At 36.1% G+C, this 18,707-nt stretch overlaps 1 protein-coding gene across 8 annotated transcripts in view; it reads right to left on the bottom strand.

Annotated features, from left to right (window-relative positions):
- Positions 1 to 18,707, bottom strand: part of MCF2 (MCF.2 cell line derived transforming sequence) — a 127,886-nt gene that overhangs the window by 55,208 nt on the left and 53,971 nt on the right. For 4 of the 8 annotated variants that reach the window (XM_012001620.1, XM_012001621.1, XM_012001619.1 and 1 more), the window contains exons 2-4: positions 11,707 to 11,775; positions 6,767 to 6,881; positions 5,552 to 5,642 (exon numbers count right to left, since the gene is read on the bottom strand). In XM_012001620.1, the coding sequence (XP_011857010.1) occupies positions 5,552 to 5,642; positions 6,767 to 6,881; positions 11,707 to 11,731 (231 nt within the window). In that variant the 5' untranslated portion in view covers positions 11,732 to 11,775. Of the gene's footprint in view, positions 1 to 1,258; positions 1,698 to 5,551; positions 5,643 to 6,766; positions 6,882 to 11,706; positions 11,776 to 18,707 lie in introns of those variants that run through there. The other 4 variants (XM_012001623.1, XM_012001624.1, XM_012001625.1 and 1 more) reach the window with 1 other exon arrangement.

Below are 18,707 nucleotides of genomic sequence, written 5' to 3'. Positions count from 1 at the left end.
TATAAAATTAGAAACTTTCTGAAAGCTGAAGTTACCTTTGATAACAAAAATGCTAATATCAGTTGCTTACAATACTGCAAAGTACATACACAAACATTGCTTGTGCACCATAAATCGTCTGTTAAAAGTCTGAACCTATATTCTCATAATATAAAAACATGTATGGAGCCAAAGATATAATTTTGTCAAAATAAAACCAACTATAGTTTTTAAAATAGCAGTCTGTGCTAAGAGCTTTATTAGAAAATAAATCATTTACACACCTATGGATGTTCACTGTCATTCAACAATAATAAAAGTCTTACTTTCCTTATCATAATTTTAATTCAAACTGTCATTTTTTTTCCTATGGTCAATTTTTACCTTCTTATTTGTGTGTGTGTGTGTTATCTCGATATTATTAGTGAGCAAGTTTATATTTTAAACCATAATATCAATTACATTATATTAATCTTTGAAAGAAAAAGAGTGGCATTTAAAGCCTTTTTGATGATTGGTTTTTTATTAAATTAGCTAGTGTTATTTCAACATTTCTCCAAAATACATCTAAAGATCACATTAGAAATTTGCTGGGAATTTACTATATGAATAAGTGAATGAAGGGAAAATTTAGGTAAAAGACTGCATGAAATGTACCTGAGAGGAGAGATTTCCAAATTCTAGTCTATATTGAAAAGTGAGTTACCGTCTTTTTCCTTAAAAGACAAAAGTTGTCAGCAGGTGACAATTTTGTACCTATGAAGTTTAAGTTTGGAAAATAATTGAAACAATAAGGATTTCAAATCATTACAGATTTTAAATTTTTTCACTTACACGGTAACACCCAGGAAAGGCTGTATTTTTAAGTGACGATGGAATCACTTCCAGACCTATCCATGGCAATATACTTTATCATGGTGAAAGAAAGGATTAATCCTTTTGTTAGATATTGTTTTAAGTCATGATTTAAAGCTATGCTGTCCAATGATTCAAAATTGTTCATGCAGTCTTAAATAAATAACATGACTAAGGTGCTCATTCATAAACTTGATGACATTTAGATTTTGAAATTATATTCTACCCCCTCAATTGCCTGAAAATTACCCTATGTCAGTATCACAGTAATCACATCAATGCAATCCATGCAAATATAAGTCTCCATTCTCTCCATCTGTCCTTAAAAACCCCACTCAGCAGTTTGTGCTATAGCACCATGCTGCAGCATCCCAGCACTTGAACTTGGGAATAGGCTTTCCAGGAGTGCAGACAGAGCCCTTACCGCATTCCTTCTGAACCTCATCTTGCCTCTCGGGGGATTTGCTTCTGCCATTTCGCCTATACACAATTACACTCTTCTTTTCCAATTGTCAATGCAACATTGATGAAATATGAGCTGCTTCTTGGGTAGTATTTAAAAACGACAGCCAAAAATCTCTATCAAACAAAGCTGCCGTAGCTGCTTCCATTAGCACAGCGGCAGCAGCGCTGGGAAGAAAAAAAAAAAAAGCACTATCCCTGATTAGTCAGCTGACAGATCCTTCCCGTCTGCTCGTTGTAATTCAGAGTTAACACATTCCTCCAATTACTTAGCCTGATTGACCCTTGTGGATTAGCTTGTGCTGGACTGCTCAAGAAGATCAGGCATGTCCTAAGAGTGGAAGAAGGAGAAAAAAACCCAGCTCTCTTCCTAGGAGCAGGCTTGATGGGACTGGCTTTCTCCTCTGTGCAGTTTGATTTTTAAGGTGGAATGTTAAGAATCTTTGTGAAGGTAGTATTAACTCTTGCTTTTTACTCTCATCCTACCCTGGTATGTGACTTAAATTTCAATTCTGTTTTGTTTATTCTGTTCTTAAATTATATTCTGGGTTTAAGCCTTATAAAAGGATATAGTTTGCAAAATTTTGTCCTGATAATAATCTAGAAAGAATAGAACATGCAAACTCTCTAAGATGGATACGATTCTCTCCTAAATTAACCTTTCCCCAAAATGTATAACTAAAATAAAGTCTCCTCTCATTAATTATGAAATACAACCTAAATGCTTTTATTTGATTTGAAATCTACAAATAAAGGTATTCAAATTGAATTGTATGATTATTTCACAGACACTGTTTGAAATAATACACCACAGGCAATTATACCTAGCTACACGATGATAGATTTCACTGGAAATCCTTTCTGAATGCCAACTTTTGCATTTGAAATTAGCTTGCATTCAATATTTACCTTTATTTCAAACAGCAAACAATAGTTATTAATGGTTGAGATGTAATCAATGTGCTCTTGAGTATGAGTATAGAAACTATACCACAAGCAAAAACATTTAACATGTTTAAAAAGAAACAACTAAAACAACCTATAGCCAGTTACATGTGGTCAGCATCTGCACCCCTCCCTTGCCTAGCATGATCAATTTGGCAGTTATGAAAATAAAGGGACCCTGAGATCCAAGTTCTTTACTGAGCATAAGTCATAATTCTCCACTGAGAAAGCAGCCCTGGGAATACAGAAAGAGGAGTATCACTCTCCAGTAAGTAAGTAATTACCCTCTGCTGACTTCAAAATGACAGGATCATGACCTAATCTTATATTTATCTTTTATGAAAAATAGAACCTCTGTTACAAGCCACCTATTTTGAATAATAAAAATAAAACTCTACTAAAAAACTAATGTCATGTGCCAAACCAGTCACAAAATGAAAATTAATTTAATCAGATGGGTGCAGTGTTGGCCAAAAGAAAAAAACTTGGGTGATAAAAGAATGTTTTAATGCAACAAGTGCTCTATTTAGTATAAGAGAAGCAATTATTAGCATAAACCAAGGTCTACTCAACAAGCCCAAGGACCAATCCTAAAAGACCAGAGCATGGGAAATAGCTTTTACTTTATTTAGCCCCACTGACAAGGCTCAATCATATATGGAGGACAGATTTACTCTCTCAAAAGAAATTTTACATTTTTCTAAATAACATTGAATTTATTTGTCTATTTGTAAGCCAGTTGGAAAATAATAGAAACCATCACCAACTGGAATTCTTGACATTTCAATTCTTGCTCTGGCTCTTTTGGTTACTTGGATATTTGACCTTGGATTCATCACATAACCATTCCAAAGTACACATAATGTGATTTCATCATCTATAAGACAATTATAGTGATACCTACCTGCAGTACTTAATCAGGAAATGAAGAGAATCAACAATACTTAATAAACGTGAACGCTTTTGAAAAAGCAGAAATATGCTATACAAAGTCAAGTGTTTTTCTATTTTATTTTAGTAACTTGAGTATATCTAATGTTAACTCCTGTCTCTACTGCTAATGATTAAACACCTCTGTTAAATAAACAGGAAACCACTTTTTGCTTATTTGTCCAAAAGGAGAAATAATTCATTCTGGGTATCAAAAGAATAATGATCTGACTCATTTTACCTTGTGAGTGCTAGAACATTGGCTTGGAAGTCCAACAACCTAGATTTTTGTTTTACCTTTGCAACTAAATCAACTTCTTGTGGTGGGCGTGACCTCCTCAATTAGTCAGGAGACAAAGTAAGAATTTCAGATGGTTTATAATCCTTTGGGTATATACCCAGTAATGGGATGGCTGGGTCATATGGTACATCTAGTTCTAGATCCTTGAGGAATCGCCATACTGTTTTCCATAATGGTTGAACTAGTTTACAATCCCACCAACAGTGTAAAAGTGTTCCTATTTCTCCACATCCTCTCCAGCACCTGTTGTTTCCTGACTTTTTTAATGATTGCCATTCTAACTGGTGTGAGATGGTATCTCATTGTGGTTTTGATTTGCATTTCTCTGATGGTCAGTGATGATGAGCATTTTTTCATGTGTCTGTTGGCTGTATGAATGTCTTCTTTTGAGAAGTGTCTGTTCATATCCTTTGCCCACTTTTTGATGGGGTTGTTTGTTTTTTTCTTGTAAATTTGTTTGAGTTCTTTGTAGGTTCTGGATATTAGCCCTTTGTCAGATGAGTAGATTGCAAAAATTTTCTCCCATTCTGTAGGTTGCCTGTTCACTCTGATGGTAGTTTCTTTTGCTGTGCAGAAGCTCTTTAGTTTAATTAGATCCCATTTGTCAATTTTGGCTTTTGCTGCCGTTGCTTTTGGTGTTTTAGACATGAAGTCTTTGCCCATGCCTCTGTCCTGAATGGTACTACCTAGGTTTTCCTCTAGGGCTTTTATGGTATTAGGTCTAACATTTAAGTCTCTAATCCATCTTGAATTAATTTTCGTATATAAAGACACATGCACACGTATGTTCATTGCGGCACTATTCACAATAGCAAAGACTTGGAATCAACCCAAATGTCCATCAGTGACAGACTGGATTAAGAAAATGTGGCACATATACACCATGGAATACTATGCAGCCATAAAAAAGGATGAGTTTGTGTCCTTTGTAGGGACATGGATGCAGCTGGAAACCATCATTCTTAGCAAACTATCACAAGAACAGAAAACCAAACACCGCATGTTCTCACTCATAGGTGGGAACTGAACAATGAGATCACTTGGACTCGGGAAGGGGGACATCACACACCGGGGCCTATCATGGGGAGGGGGGAGGGGGGAGGGATTGCACTGGGAGTTATACCTGATGTAAATGACGAGTTGTTGGGTGCTGACGAGTTGATGGGTGCAGCACAGCAACATGGCACAAGTATACATATGTAACAAACCTGCACGTTATGCACATGTACCCTAGAACTTAAAGTATAATAATAATAATAATTAAAAAAAAGAATTTCAGATGGCTAGCAATGTTGGAATCTCAAAGAAAAAAATATATATTGATTCCCAGCTATTCTAGTCCGATACAGGAAGTTGGCCACATGGCACTTCCACAGACAGCCCCAATCTTGCCAGCTCAGAAGGAGTCCGGGGATTCCTCATCTCCCTCCTCATCTATGAAAGTGAAGTGTCAAACAATTTCGTGATATCCTTGTGAGCCTAAAAGTGTAAAAGATTATCTTGGTCATGGGCAGAATTGTACCTCTCATTGTTTTAATTAGAGAAAATGTTTCTCTCTCTGGGTCTTGGGAAGCTGGGGACTAGATACCAGTAGGGAAGATATATCATTTTATATGTGACTCATTTCCCTACCCTATCCTAGGATAAAACAAATCTAGAAAGTTGTACACCAAAATGTTAAAAACTGCTTATTTTGGGGTGGTTGGATTACTGTTGTTTTAAACTTTCTTCTTTATATTTTTTCACATTCGATGAGTATGCAACACATCTATTTCCACTAAAAAAAAAAAAAAAAAAGATTCCATAAAAACTTGCCTTGTCCTGAAAGGCACATAGAACCATTAATCACTTCTCACTCATAACTGGAACCACAAACCACTCACTCATGCTTACTAGGTTTTATTTTGGGTAGAGTTATTTATCTTAGTGTCTGCTACAACCTCTCCTTCTACTTTCCCTCCTCATATTCCATCAATTTTTATTGTCTCCATCACTACCAAAGTAATCTATACCTCCCAAAACAGAAAGTGTAATATAAAACAAAAATAAAAAGTTATCGTATAATGCATAGATACTTACTGAGATTTTTTGGAGAGAGATTTTAAGAGAAGACCATGTATCCAATCTTCGATCCAGAATAATGGTAAACTGGGAGTCCGGTCCATTTTGCCTGAATGATAAGAAGAAATGATAACTTTTTCTTAATAATAATGCAAATTTGTTATATATGTCTTCGTTCTATTTTTGATTATTTCATCTACATTTGATGTCTTGACGGAAGACAGAATTGGAATTGGAAAGCTATCACAAAGGACTGTCTTAGAAAACTGATTTGAAGACATATTCCCTTATTCACTATTTAAAATTTCTTTTGCAGCATTAATGTCAATCTTTTAAATAGGAAAGTGATAGTGTAATGAAGATAGGTCACTAAAATTGATTTGGAATACTGTAATCTTGCGTGTGGGAAAACTCAAAAGAGAACTGTCCTTCATGATATCAGATTTAACTTTCCATGTAATTCATCATGAGTCAATGATCCATTCACTCATTCAAAATCACACCACTAAATCTATTTTTCTAACTCTGCTCCTGAGGAAATGCAGTTTAATGGAAAATATAACTTCTATTTGCCCTAAAAAGATCACTTTCAAGCTTCAATAGGTACATTGTAAGTTTCATTTTCTGAGATTTGATTTTTGTTCATGAGACTTTGAATTTTATCATCCTAGATTTGTGTCCTCTTGTTCTTCAGGGTTAGCAACTAGAAAATGCTTCCTTAGAAAATTTTGTCTTTAACACACATAAAATCTCTAAGAAACCTTTTGAAACTTTCCATTTTAAAGCATTCTAGTTCCAAACAATTTTTAATATCAAGACATTCCTCCTAGTATCTCCCAGTACCACTATTGAATCTACTTAAGATTCAGTCTTCTTGTGTTACATTCAGAAGAAATGAAAAATGGCTGTCCTCACTCTTGGCTGCTAATATTTCCTTTTAAGCAAATTAAAGCATACATGTATGACCATCATTCTCTACCTATGTTCTTTTCCGTGGGAACAAATACCCCTAGATCCCCAATTTTATTTTCATAGATCCTCAGTATAATTTTTGTAACAATTTAGATAGCTGCCAGCTTCTCCTTCTAAGTTGTACTTCTTATCTACTCTGAAGTTAAGTCAGTTGGTTATTCACCATGATAATAATAGCTATATTAAGCCATTTTCCTGTTACGACATTCAGATGGATATCTGATATAAAGCGAATTGAAAAAACGTAATGAAATACTATACCTTGCAATAGATGTCAGGTAAGTAAGTACTTTTGCTATTACTTCCTCTGGTATACATCTAAAATTACAGTTTTCTGGAAATGTAATGATCCAAGCATTGTCCTTTCCCCGGCCACCTACAATAATAGAAAAAAAAATCAACTGAATTAAAAATGTATGTAACAACGAGGCAAGGAAGAGGATTTTAGATTTGAATACTGTTTTGCAGCAACATAACTTTTTTATAAAGATGATGATCTCCACATAAAACCAAAATGGCTCCAAGTTCCTGACACTTCAAGTTTAAAAGGTGGCAGAGTAGTTTCTCAATAAAAAAATTAAAAGAAAGAGAGTAAAATGTATGAATATAGTCAGAAGAAAATGTCATGAAATGCATATAATAAACATGGTTGAAAAAGGCTGATTCCCCAATCTGGACAACCAAGGGGTTGGGAAATAACTCTTTCTATACCAAAGAGCCTAAATTCAAAATAAGTGAATGATGGCTTGACAGCAAGTGGAAAACTTGATATAATCGATCTCTTAGTGTCATGGTGAGCAGGAAAAGATACAGAGCACCCTATAGGAAATAGGTGATGGTCTAATGTGTTTATGGAAGAAACAACAAAAGTAATGATGGCAGGAATGATATAGGAATTTTATTAATGCAAAGAAAGATCACAAATTATCTGTGGGTTAAAATTCAATGTTCAGTCTGGGTAGGGGTCAAGGGAGAGGTGTAGGGTTGTGGACGCTCCCCGCAGACCCATGCAGCCATTAACCTGGAGCAGTGGCATCCAGCAGTATCTTGACCAAGTGGTTGACCTTGACCCCTGGAAAGCATGGATCCCAGGGCTCATAGGTGAGGCTGCCCTAAGCCCATTTCCATAGGAACCAAGAATAGTGGTACTGTCATAGGGGTTCTTGGGGAGGGAATGGCTGCACTATCTCTGGGCTTTCATTTCAGTCTCTCCCCCGTTTCTCCATCCAGCCCAATAGACCTCTATGAAGCCTGAAGGATGAGAAATATTGAAAATGAAAGCCATCTAAAAGTGCAGAGATGAGCCTTACATGTGTTTCAGGTTCACATCCGCAGCCAGCCTAGCACCTACACAGAGAGTGAATGCTCAATAAATATTAAGTGCTAAATAGAATTTGAAGAATTATTTTAGGAGGAAAGTTGCAAGGTGGTCTTTGAATGTAGCTCACTAATAGAAATTTTCTTAGTTCAGTTGTAATTTTTATTTGGCTGAATTTAAGTGAATAAAGATGTAAAAATATTTTAATTCAATCTACAATAAAAATATGACAATAGAAAAGGATATAGGCCGGGCACAGTGACTCATGCCTATAACCCCAGCACTTTGGGAGGCCACAGCCAGAGGATCACTTGAGGTCAGGAGTACGAGACCAGCCTGGCCAACATGTTGAAACCCTGTCTCTACCAAAAATACTAAAATTAGCCGGGTGTGGGGGCGCATTCCTGTAATCCCAGCTACTCAGGAGGCTGAAGCAGGAGAATCGGTTGAACCTGGGAGGCAGAGGTTGCAGTGAGCCAAGATCGCGCCACTGCACTCCAGCCTGGGCGACAGAGCAAGACTCCGTCTCCCTGCCCCCCGCCCCCAAAAAAGAAAAAGAAAAGGATATAAAATGGAATCATAACAATACTCAACCCAAAAGAAGACAGAAATGGAGGGAAACAAAGAACACATGGGACAAATGGAAAAATCTACCATCTCATTATTTGTATTTTGCTTTTATAAGATCATAAGATGGTAGATTTAAATCCATCCATATGAATAATCACACAAAATGTCAATGATCTAGGCACTGCAATTAAAAGTCAAAGATCATTAAACTGGATAAAAAGAAAGACCAAATTATATGCTGCCCACAAGAAACACACGTTTTAAATATAAAAGTACAAATGCATTAAAAGCAAAGGATAGAGAAAGATATACCATGACAGTGCTAATCAAAACAAAGCTGTTTAATATTTGACAAAGTAGATTTCAGAGTCAAAAATATTACCAGATATTAAAATGATCATTTGATCATGATAAAGTGGTCAATTCCTCAATGGGACAAAATCTTAAATGCTTATGCACCTAATAACAGAGCTTCAAAATACACAAAGCAAAAACAGAGCTGTAAGAAGAAATAGACAAATTCACAATTTTAGTCAGAAATTTCACCACCCATCTCTCAATAATTGATAGAACAAGTAGACAAAGAATTTGCAAGGATATTGTACACATGAACAACAGTCTCAACCAACATGACCTAATTGACATTTCTAGAACACTCCATCCAACAAAAGCAGAATACACTTTCTTCTCTAGTGCACATGGAAAAAGATCAAATTAATTATTTGCCTCAATATTTACCAAGGGAAACTTGAGAGAGAGTATTCATTCCCAAATTATTTTTAATCAAACTAGTCCAAAGTATTAAATCAAAGTGTTATTAATCTTCACTATATGATATTCTAGAGTTAAAGAGTAGAGTGAAAATAATCATTGAGAATAATGGCATCCACTGAAGAGTTTTTAAGAAACTCAAAGGAGAAATTGTACAATTCTGAACCAAGAGATTTAGTGAATCTCTAAACAAAGGGCCTCTGTAGGTAGAGTACCATATAGAACTAGTAATATAAATGATATGTAATATATAATGTAATAAATATCTTAAATATAACATAACTACATACTTGCCAAGCAAGCTGGTGAGCACTCTAGTTAAGGACAGAACCATCTAGCACTTAGGCAAACTATACTTATCAAAGGGAAGGTGGCAAGGCTCCTATAAGAGTAAATTATCATTGACTAATCTATAAATGATTATTACCACTAAACACCTACAAGTACCGTCCTAGGTAGTAAACTTGTGAGAAGAGATCAAAAGAGATATTTATATTCCAAATTGGGAAGTTTTAATTATTTTTTTACCATTGGGAACACTTTTTTCAAAGGAAGCTATAGGCAGATGCATTTTTAAAACAAATACAAAAAGCAGTTAAGGAAGGAAAGGTGTAGAGAGAGATCTGGATGGGTGCAGCAAGCCTTGAGGATGGTTCTATTTAGAACACAGCTTGGAAAACATAGATAATCTTAAGTAAAATCTCTAAAACTTAAAAATGAACCTAACATACTGCTAAATTTACTGACACTGTCACACATTTATGCCACTTACAAAATAAAACATAAAGCCATATTAATTAAGTCATCATTAATTCACAGTTACCACTAATTAGAATCATTTTTAATTAAGCTTTATCATAGGTGTAATTATAATCATTTAAAAGCAGAGGCCAGGCTGGGTGCGATGACTCATGGCTGTAATCACAGCACTTTGAGAAGCCAGGATGGGAGGATCGCTTGAGGCCAGGAGTTCAAGACCAGCCTCCGCAACACAACAAAACCCTTTCGCTACAAAAAATAAAAATTAGCTAGGCGTGGTGGCACGCTCCTATAGTTCCAGTGACTCAGGAGGCTGAGGTGGAAGGATCACTTGAACCAAGCAGTTTAAGGTTACATTGAGCTATGATCATACCACTGCACTGGAGCCTGGGCAAAGGAGCAAGATGCTGTCTTTAAAAATAATAATAATGATAATAAAAGCAGAGGCCAGATTGAAGTGTCCAATTAGGATCACTTATAAAGTAAAAGCTTGTTTAGTAAACTGAGCGTGTAGGTGCCATTTTTCCGAGAATTAATTAAACTATTTAGAAGGAATAAGATAGTTTCTTATACTCTCAATACCTAAGAAGCACTCATCTTTATAAAAACAATGTATTAATATATACCGGTAAGTTTTCTTTATCTGTTTAATATGATAAATATAATATTTAATGATGTAATTCTAATTACTCTAATACCTGAAAGTAATTTGCTTGTTTTTAAGCAAAACTTTCCCCAAAGTATGACCAGAAGCTAAAGGGACGGGATGGTTTACCATAGTTATGTGTCTAAAAATGTGTAATGCTATTTAGTGGCATTATTCACAACAGCCAAATGGTAGAAGTGACCAAGGTATCTATCAATGGATGAACAGATAAACAAAGTGTGGAATATACATAAAATGGAATATTATTCAGCCTTAAAAAAGAAGTTCTGACACATGCTACAACATTGATGAAACTTGAAGACCTTATGCTAAGTGAAATAAGCCAGTCACAAAAAGACATATACCATATGATTTATTTACATCAGGTACCTAGGATAGTCAAATTCATAGAGAAAGAAAGTAAAATTGTGGTTAACAGGGGCTAGAGAGAGGACGGAATGAAACGGGGAGTAATTGTTTAATGGATATAGAGTTTCAATTTTGCAAGGTCTGAAACTCTGGAGATGGTGGTGGCAACGGTGGCACAAAAATGTAAACATGCTTAATGCCGCTGAATTGTACTCTTAAAAACAGTTAAAATGATAAGTTGTATGTTAAATTGATTTTACCATAATTGCTAAAAATTATATACAAGTGCATATACATATTTAAGAAAAATCAACTTTCTTTATAACGTGTAAATGAAATCCTAAAAAAAAATACTTAGTGCATGCTGATTATTTGGGGCAACTTGCCAGCATTTGTAATACACATTTGAGTAATCAAAGAAGCTACCTCAGCTGCTCCCCTCCCACTCAGCCTGCACCCACCTAGGAGACATATTCTACTTTCAACTCTCATAGATTTCTGAAGACTCATCTGAAAGTCAAATGTATAAGAGTGGTAAGGTCGTTTTTACTCATATATCTAAAATGCTTAAAACCTCCAATTATTCTCTAAATGTCCATTTGTTTAGCAACTAGGTGCACAATGTATAAATGTTTATTAAAATAGTGCTTCTCAAATGAATATATATAATAGCTCTATATATAGAGCGAGAGCTATTTATATAATAGGTACCGAACTAACTGCTAATCAAGTCATGTATCTGGACAATATATAAGAAAGTTTGCTTACCAGACAAGAAAGCGATGTCTTGCATTAAGAAATGGCTGACGTCTTTTATACGGAGGAGCAGATCAGTTTCTATGACAAACAAGAAAATAGAAGAAATGACATACATGTTAAGGTACAGCCTTACATGATTTTAGACACATGTTTTCTCACTGTCTAAAATTATTCTGGGAGTCCCACAGGTCTGTGTCCACAGACACTGCCGATCTCTTTCCTCCTCCCAACTACATGGCAAAGAAATCACATTCGAAAATATCACGGAATAAAGAGAACCAGTGACCTACTTCTCAGAATCTATGCCCAAAACATAAACTACTCTCCCTCACCAAAAAGCCAAGGACAAAGGCACAAACTCCAGGACATTCGGATTTATTTGAAGGGTAGATGGTCATGGGGAGACACTGTAACAGATTGTCTTCTACTCCTGATAATGCCTTTCATTCTACAAAGCTTTATTAGCAATTACAAAGCACTTTTTGGATTTTTTAATCTCATCGAATCCTTAAAAAATCTCTAAGGTAAGTATTGTTATCCCATTTACAAGTGGTTAACCATATAGGCTTCTGAGTCTAGATAGACATGGAATCAAATCCAGCTTGTTTCATTTACTGGCCACGCAAACATGGGCAAGTTAGTTAGCCTCTCCAAACCTTAGTTTCCTCAGCTATAAACTGGGCATACTGATATCTACCTCACAAGGTACCATGCAAACGAAATGTGAAATACCTGGCATAATGGTAGGTGTTCAATAAAAAGTAGCGTATTAACTCATTTTTTATCATTACAGATGGAACAATGTCCAAGCATTGTTCAATGTGCTTTGATTGTCCCAGATCTTAAGTGTTAACTTACAATGTTCAATTCTAGTGAACTCTATAGGGGCCAAAAATCAAAGTACACTACCTGCCTCTGGTCCATGTACAAGGATAACTTTTTAAAAGAAAACGGGTCATCAAACTAGGCTATTTTGGCTTGTCGGTTTTAACGCCTGTGGTTCCACATCTCTTACTGAAGCCATATTTTTCACCTGCTCTCTGATACAAAGTACCTTCAAATTCCTGGTCTCTGGTGGTGTCAGGCTGATGATGCATTACCCTTCTTAGTGCTCTTCAAATCACACCACATGGATGTGGTTTATAAAAGACAATCCTCAAGGGAATTTTAAAAAAACAAGTTCTCAATGGTTCCATAATAGACAGTGGAATAGGTTATCCGTTACAGACAATCCCCCGACACACGATTTGAAACATAAAGCAATTTTAATTGATGTTTATTTTCATAAGATGCATGCCATGACAAATATCTAATTTGTCAAGACATAAAGTCATTTCTTTAAAATGTCTCGTAATTTTATATACTTAGACTCGATATATTTCAGACCAAGGCATGCACATTTACACTCGCAGTGATTCTTTCCAAGCTAGATGTTTAATCAGATAAAAGAATGTGTTTATAACAGCTACAAACATGTGTCACATATTGACATTTTTAGACATGGAGCCATGGAAGAAGGGTGAGAATGAGGTCAATACAAAAAATACAAGAACTCTCTCTCCCCTCAGGAGCCTGCAAAAGTGGCAATAGCTAAAACGTGTTCTACTTTTTAAATGAGAGAGCATCAGACACAAAAATATTCCTGCATAATAGGAGACCCAAATCCCTCCCTTGCTTTGATCAGTAGGAACAAGGATAAAGACAAATTGATGTATTTTATGTCAGGTGGCAGATCTGGAAGTATTCATATGTACGACTTGATTCCTCTGATACCACTTAGACTCTTGCAGAGCTATGGAAACTATGTCCACTTACTCTACAATTTAAGCACTCATGTAATGAGAGAGGCTTCAGGACACAAAATAAAAGTCTGTGGGCTGGGAGTGGGAGCACCAGGGCCTAGTGTGGGCTTGACCACTTAGCTGCTCTGTAATATTCAACAAGTCACTCCCCACCCCTCATCTCATTACCTCCATTTTATTTTATGTTTCTTATTGAGGTAAAATATGTATATAAAATTTACCATTTTAAGTGTACAGTTCACTGGTAATAAATACATTTATATTCTTTTTTTCCCCTTCATCCTCTCCCCTTTACCCTTCCCAGCCTCTGGTAACTACCAGTCTACTCTCTGTCTTCATGAGATCCATTTTTCTAGCTCTCACATATTAGTGAGAACATGCAGTATTTGTGTGTCTGTGTTTGGCTTACTTCACTTAACATAATTGCCACCAGTTCCATTCATTTGGCTGCAAATAAGAGGATTTCATTCTGTTTTACGTATGAATAACATTCCATGGTGTATATATACCATATTTTCCTTATCCATTCATCTGTTGAAGGGCACTTAGGGTGATTCCATATTTTGACTATTGTAAATAGTGCTGCAATAAATGTGGGAGTGTAAGTATCTCTTTAATATATTGACTTTCTTTCTTTTGAATATACACCCAGAAGTGGAATTGTTGGATTGTATGGTAGTTCTATGTTTTGTTTTTTGAAAAACCTCCATACTGTTCTTCAGAGCAGCTGTACTGGTTTACTTTCCCACCAAGAGTGTGTAAGAATTCCCCTTTCTCCACACCCTCACCAGCGTCTGTTATTGCCTGTGTTTTTGATATAAGCCATTTTAACTGGGGTGAGATATGTCATTGTAGTTTTGGTTTCCATTTTTCTGATGATAGTGATGTCGAACACTTCTTCATATTATGTCTTCTTTTGAGAAATGTCTATTCAGATCTTTTGCCCATTTTATAAATTGAATTATTTGGGTCCTTTGCTATTGAGCTGTTTGAGCTCCTTATATACTCTGGTTATTAATCCCTTGTCAAATGGATAGTTCACAAATATTTTCTTTCATTCTGTGAATTGTCTCCTCACTTTGTTGATTGTTTCCTTTGCTATGCAGAAGCTTTTCAGCTTGCTGTGATCCCATTTGTCTATCTTTGCTGTGGTTGCCTATGCTTTGAGGTGTTGCACAAAAATCTCTGCCCAGATCAATGTTCTAGAAAGTTTCCCCAATATTTTCATCTAGTACTTTCATAGTTTCATGTCTTCAATTTAAGTCTTCAATGCATTTTTATTTAATTTTTGTGTATGGTGAGAGATAGGGATCTAGTTTCATTCTTCCACATACAGTTATCCAGTTTTTCCAGCATCATTTATTGAAAATATTTCCTTTCCCCATTGTAGATTCTTAGCACCTTTGTCGAAGATGAATTGGCTGTAAGTGTATGGATTCGTAGCTGGGTTCTCTATTCTGTTCCATTGGTCTATGTGTCTGTCTGATGCCAGTATCAAGCTGTTATGGTTACTACAGCTTTGTAGCACATTTTGAAGTTACGTAGTATAATGCCTGCAGCTTTGTTCTTTTTGGTCAGGACTGCTTTGGCCATTTCAGGTCTTTTGTGGTTCTATATACATTATTAGAATTTTTTTCTATTTATCTGAAGTATGCCCTGGAATTTGATAGAGATGGCATCGAATCTGTAAATTTCTGCAGGTAATATTGTCATTTTAACAATATTAATTCTTCCGATCCATGAGAATGAAATATCTTTCCAATTTTTTGTGTCCTCTTCTATTTCTTTCATCAAATTTTATAGTTTTCCTTATATAGATGCTTCACTTTTTTGTTAGATTGATTCCTAGGTATTTTATATTTTTGTAGCTATTGTAAATGTGATCAGATTGTTTTCTTGATTTCTTTTACAGATTGTTTGCTGTTGGTGTATATAAATGCTACTGACTTTTGTACATTGATTTTGTATTCTGCACCTTTACTGAATTTGTTTATCAGTTCTAACAGTTTTTTGATGGAGTCTTTAGGTTTTTCCGGGTACAAGATCATGTCATCTACAAACAAAGCTAAAAAGTCTTTTTTCTTTCCAGTATGGATGCCCTTTATTTCTTTCTCTTGCCTAGTCGCTCTGGCCAGGACTTCCAGTGTTATGCTGAATAAAAGTGGCAAAAGTGGGCATCCATGTCTTGCTCCAGTTCTTGGAGGAAAGGCCTTCAATTTTTCCACATTCAGTACAATATTAGCTGTGGTCATTACTCCCACTTTAGGAATGAGGGCAGTACAGTAAATGCTGTTTGTTGTTGTTGTTGTTGTTTGAGACGGAGTCTGGCTCTGTCGCCCAGGCTGAAGTGCAGTGGCGCGATCTCAGCTCACTGCAAACTCCGCCTCCCAGGTTGACGCCATTCTCCTGCCTCAGCCTCCCGAGTAGCTGGGACTACAGGTGCCCGCCACCATGCCCGGCTAATTTTTTGTGTTTTTAGTAGAGAAGGGCTTTCACCCTGTTAGCCAGGATGGTCTTGATCTCCTGACCTCGTGATCCACCCGCCTCGGCCTCCCAAAGTGCTGGGATTACAGGCGTGAGCCGCCGAGTCCGGCCAGTAAATGCTTTTTAAGGTACCTTACATTCTATGAGATCCAACAACATGTAAAATCCATAGATGTAAAAACAGACTGATGTTTTCTATCATAAAATGTAGCCCACAACTGTGCCAATAAAATAACATTTCCATACTAATGAAAAAGGATGAAATCACAGTTATAAGAGAAAACATTACCACTTTAATAAATGATCAAGTTCTGGGTTGGAAACAGACCAAAGGGGAAGGAGATAACACAGGAAAGACAATAGAAGCCACAGAGTTATCAATTGAGCAGCTGCAAGGGACAAGGTAAGATTGTTGCTGAGAACAAAGAGAAACAGAAAATACTGACTCTAGATAAAGTTGTGACATTGAGTTACACCCAGCTTTGTAGCTGACCCTCTTGAATTTCGAACAGATTTTTTCCTGAAATATAAAAGTGAGAACAAACAATTTATAATGCTCCCATTGCTGACCTAAATGCATTAACTTAGAGCATGAGAAATAAAAAGCCTCAATCATCAAAGCTGGATCAAGTCCACATTACAGCATGTTCCTTGTTGACTAGATTTACGTTTGATAGGAAGGTTGTCAAGCTGTCCTATGTAGAAAACTCAACTACTCACAAATAAAAAGGATTCATTCTCCTTACATTGAACTCGTTGCTAAGCCCAAAAAAGAGCTGACTTAGAAGCCAAATAAAGGGCTGTAACTCGACAGGTAACCTGACAAACACCCTTTAAAACGCCCTAATGGAGCAAATCTTCATTTTAAGACTTCTGCTGAAAATCCATGTGCTTGTACAATCAAACACAATCAGACACAAATTGAAATCAAAAGTCAAAAAAAGCATTTCCAATTAATTCATTCCTACATATGATCAAAAAGCAAAAGAGTCAAGCAAACACATCACTAATATTTATTGTGCTATTGAAAAGGTAGTTGTGCCAATGAGGATACAAGCTTAGAAATCCAAATATGAATTTTTGAAGTTCTAAAATGTGTGGAAATGAAGAATTGATTTCGAAAGGCTCACAGAGAGAAGGAAGGTATACCCATCCAATCAGTAGCTCTAGTCTGGCTGTGTCACTTGTAAAAATGCAGAACATGGATCACTTCAGTACAGCATGTACTTTAAAGCTTTTAAAGATTTATTTTGCATTCATTCACCTTTTAAACAAATATGTATTGAGTGTCTACTATATGCCAGATTCTGTTCTGAGCTGTGTTTGGACAGATGTTCTGAGAAAATGCAAAAGTTCACAATCAAATAAGTTTGTGAAATACTAGGGGTTAAACGCACTGCAATATTTCCTAGTAAATACACATGTACACATTGTGACTCCTTGGGTACGGGTCATGTAAGCAGTGTTTCTGCAACCTATTTGATCAGGTTTGGTCAGTCAGTTTATTGGTCGGTTAGTTGTTGGTTGGTTGGCTTTTCCCCTCAGAGAGAGACAGAAGACAAACAGAAAGCAAGAGAGAGAGCTATAAAGACTCTATATGAAGAAGCACTTTGTTCTAAAGTCAGAACCATCTGTAGATGAAATGACTTTCATGGAAGATAGACAACCCCTTTCCTATCACTAATAGCGTTCAAACAAAGGCCAAGCTGCTCTGTGGTAAAGATAAGAGAGGAAAATCAGGCATATAGTTGATTGGAATAGATTATCTTTTAGAATAAGATTTAATGGTATATTCTCAGTGACAGTAAGTGATTCTAAGAAAAGAAAGCAAAAAAAATAAAAAATCTATATACTCATGAGTTTGGAAGGGGTCAGTAAGGGAGGTAGGAGGAACTTAGTTTTTATGTTCCAAATTTCAAATTAATAGAATTCTGAGTCATATTCATTTGTTTTGGGATTTGCTTATATTTTTTACCTTAAGAATATGTAAAAGTTCATCTTTAATATTCAAGAGTCCTCTATCAGAAGGAAGAGATTGGGGACTTAAGTGAATATTGTTCCTTCAGTAAATTAAATTGGGTTAAGCAATGTGGGGTTTTTCTCCCGTAATGAATGATTTCCTTGTGAAATTATTTTCAGCATGGAAATCAGTGTGTGGAGATGTGGTGTTAAATGCTCCAGAAAGATTATAGAAAATCTATGTAACATCCTATTGTCTCATTGTGTGACAACACAGAAATTAACTTCACAAATGTAAAATAAAAATTTCCTGACAAGCAGTTATTAACAAGGAAACTTTCTTTGGTAACAGTTCAAGAAACTTGACATTTAAGATACTTTATGAATAGTTACAAATAGAGGGTCAAAATTTTTTAAGCCTACCCTGTCAGAGTAAAGCCTCTGCTAAAAAAAGATGATTTTTTTTTTTTTTTTTTTTGAGACAAGGTCTCACTCTGTCGCCCAGGCTGGAGTGCAGGGGTGTGATCTTGGCTCATTGCAACCTCCATCTCCTGGGCTCAAGCCAAGCTCCAACCTCAGCCTCCCAAGTAACTGGGACTACAGGTGCACACCACTATGCCCAGCGAATTTTTCTATTTTTTGTAGAGACGGGGGTCTCCCTATGTCACCCAGGCTGGTCTCGAACTCTCGGCTCAAGTGATCCTCCCACCCTGACCTCCCAAAGTGTTGGGATTACAGGCGTGAACCACCATTCCTGGTCAAATG

This window comes from Mandrillus leucophaeus, unplaced genomic scaffold, assembly GCF_000951045.1.
Source record: "Mandrillus leucophaeus isolate KB7577 unplaced genomic scaffold, Mleu.le_1.0 Scaffold668, whole genome shotgun sequence".
NCBI classification, from domain to species: Eukaryota; Metazoa; Chordata; class Mammalia; order Primates; family Cercopithecidae; genus Mandrillus; species Mandrillus leucophaeus.
Note: the sequence above shows the minus strand (reverse complement) of the source record. Positions and strands in the feature narration are given on the sequence as shown.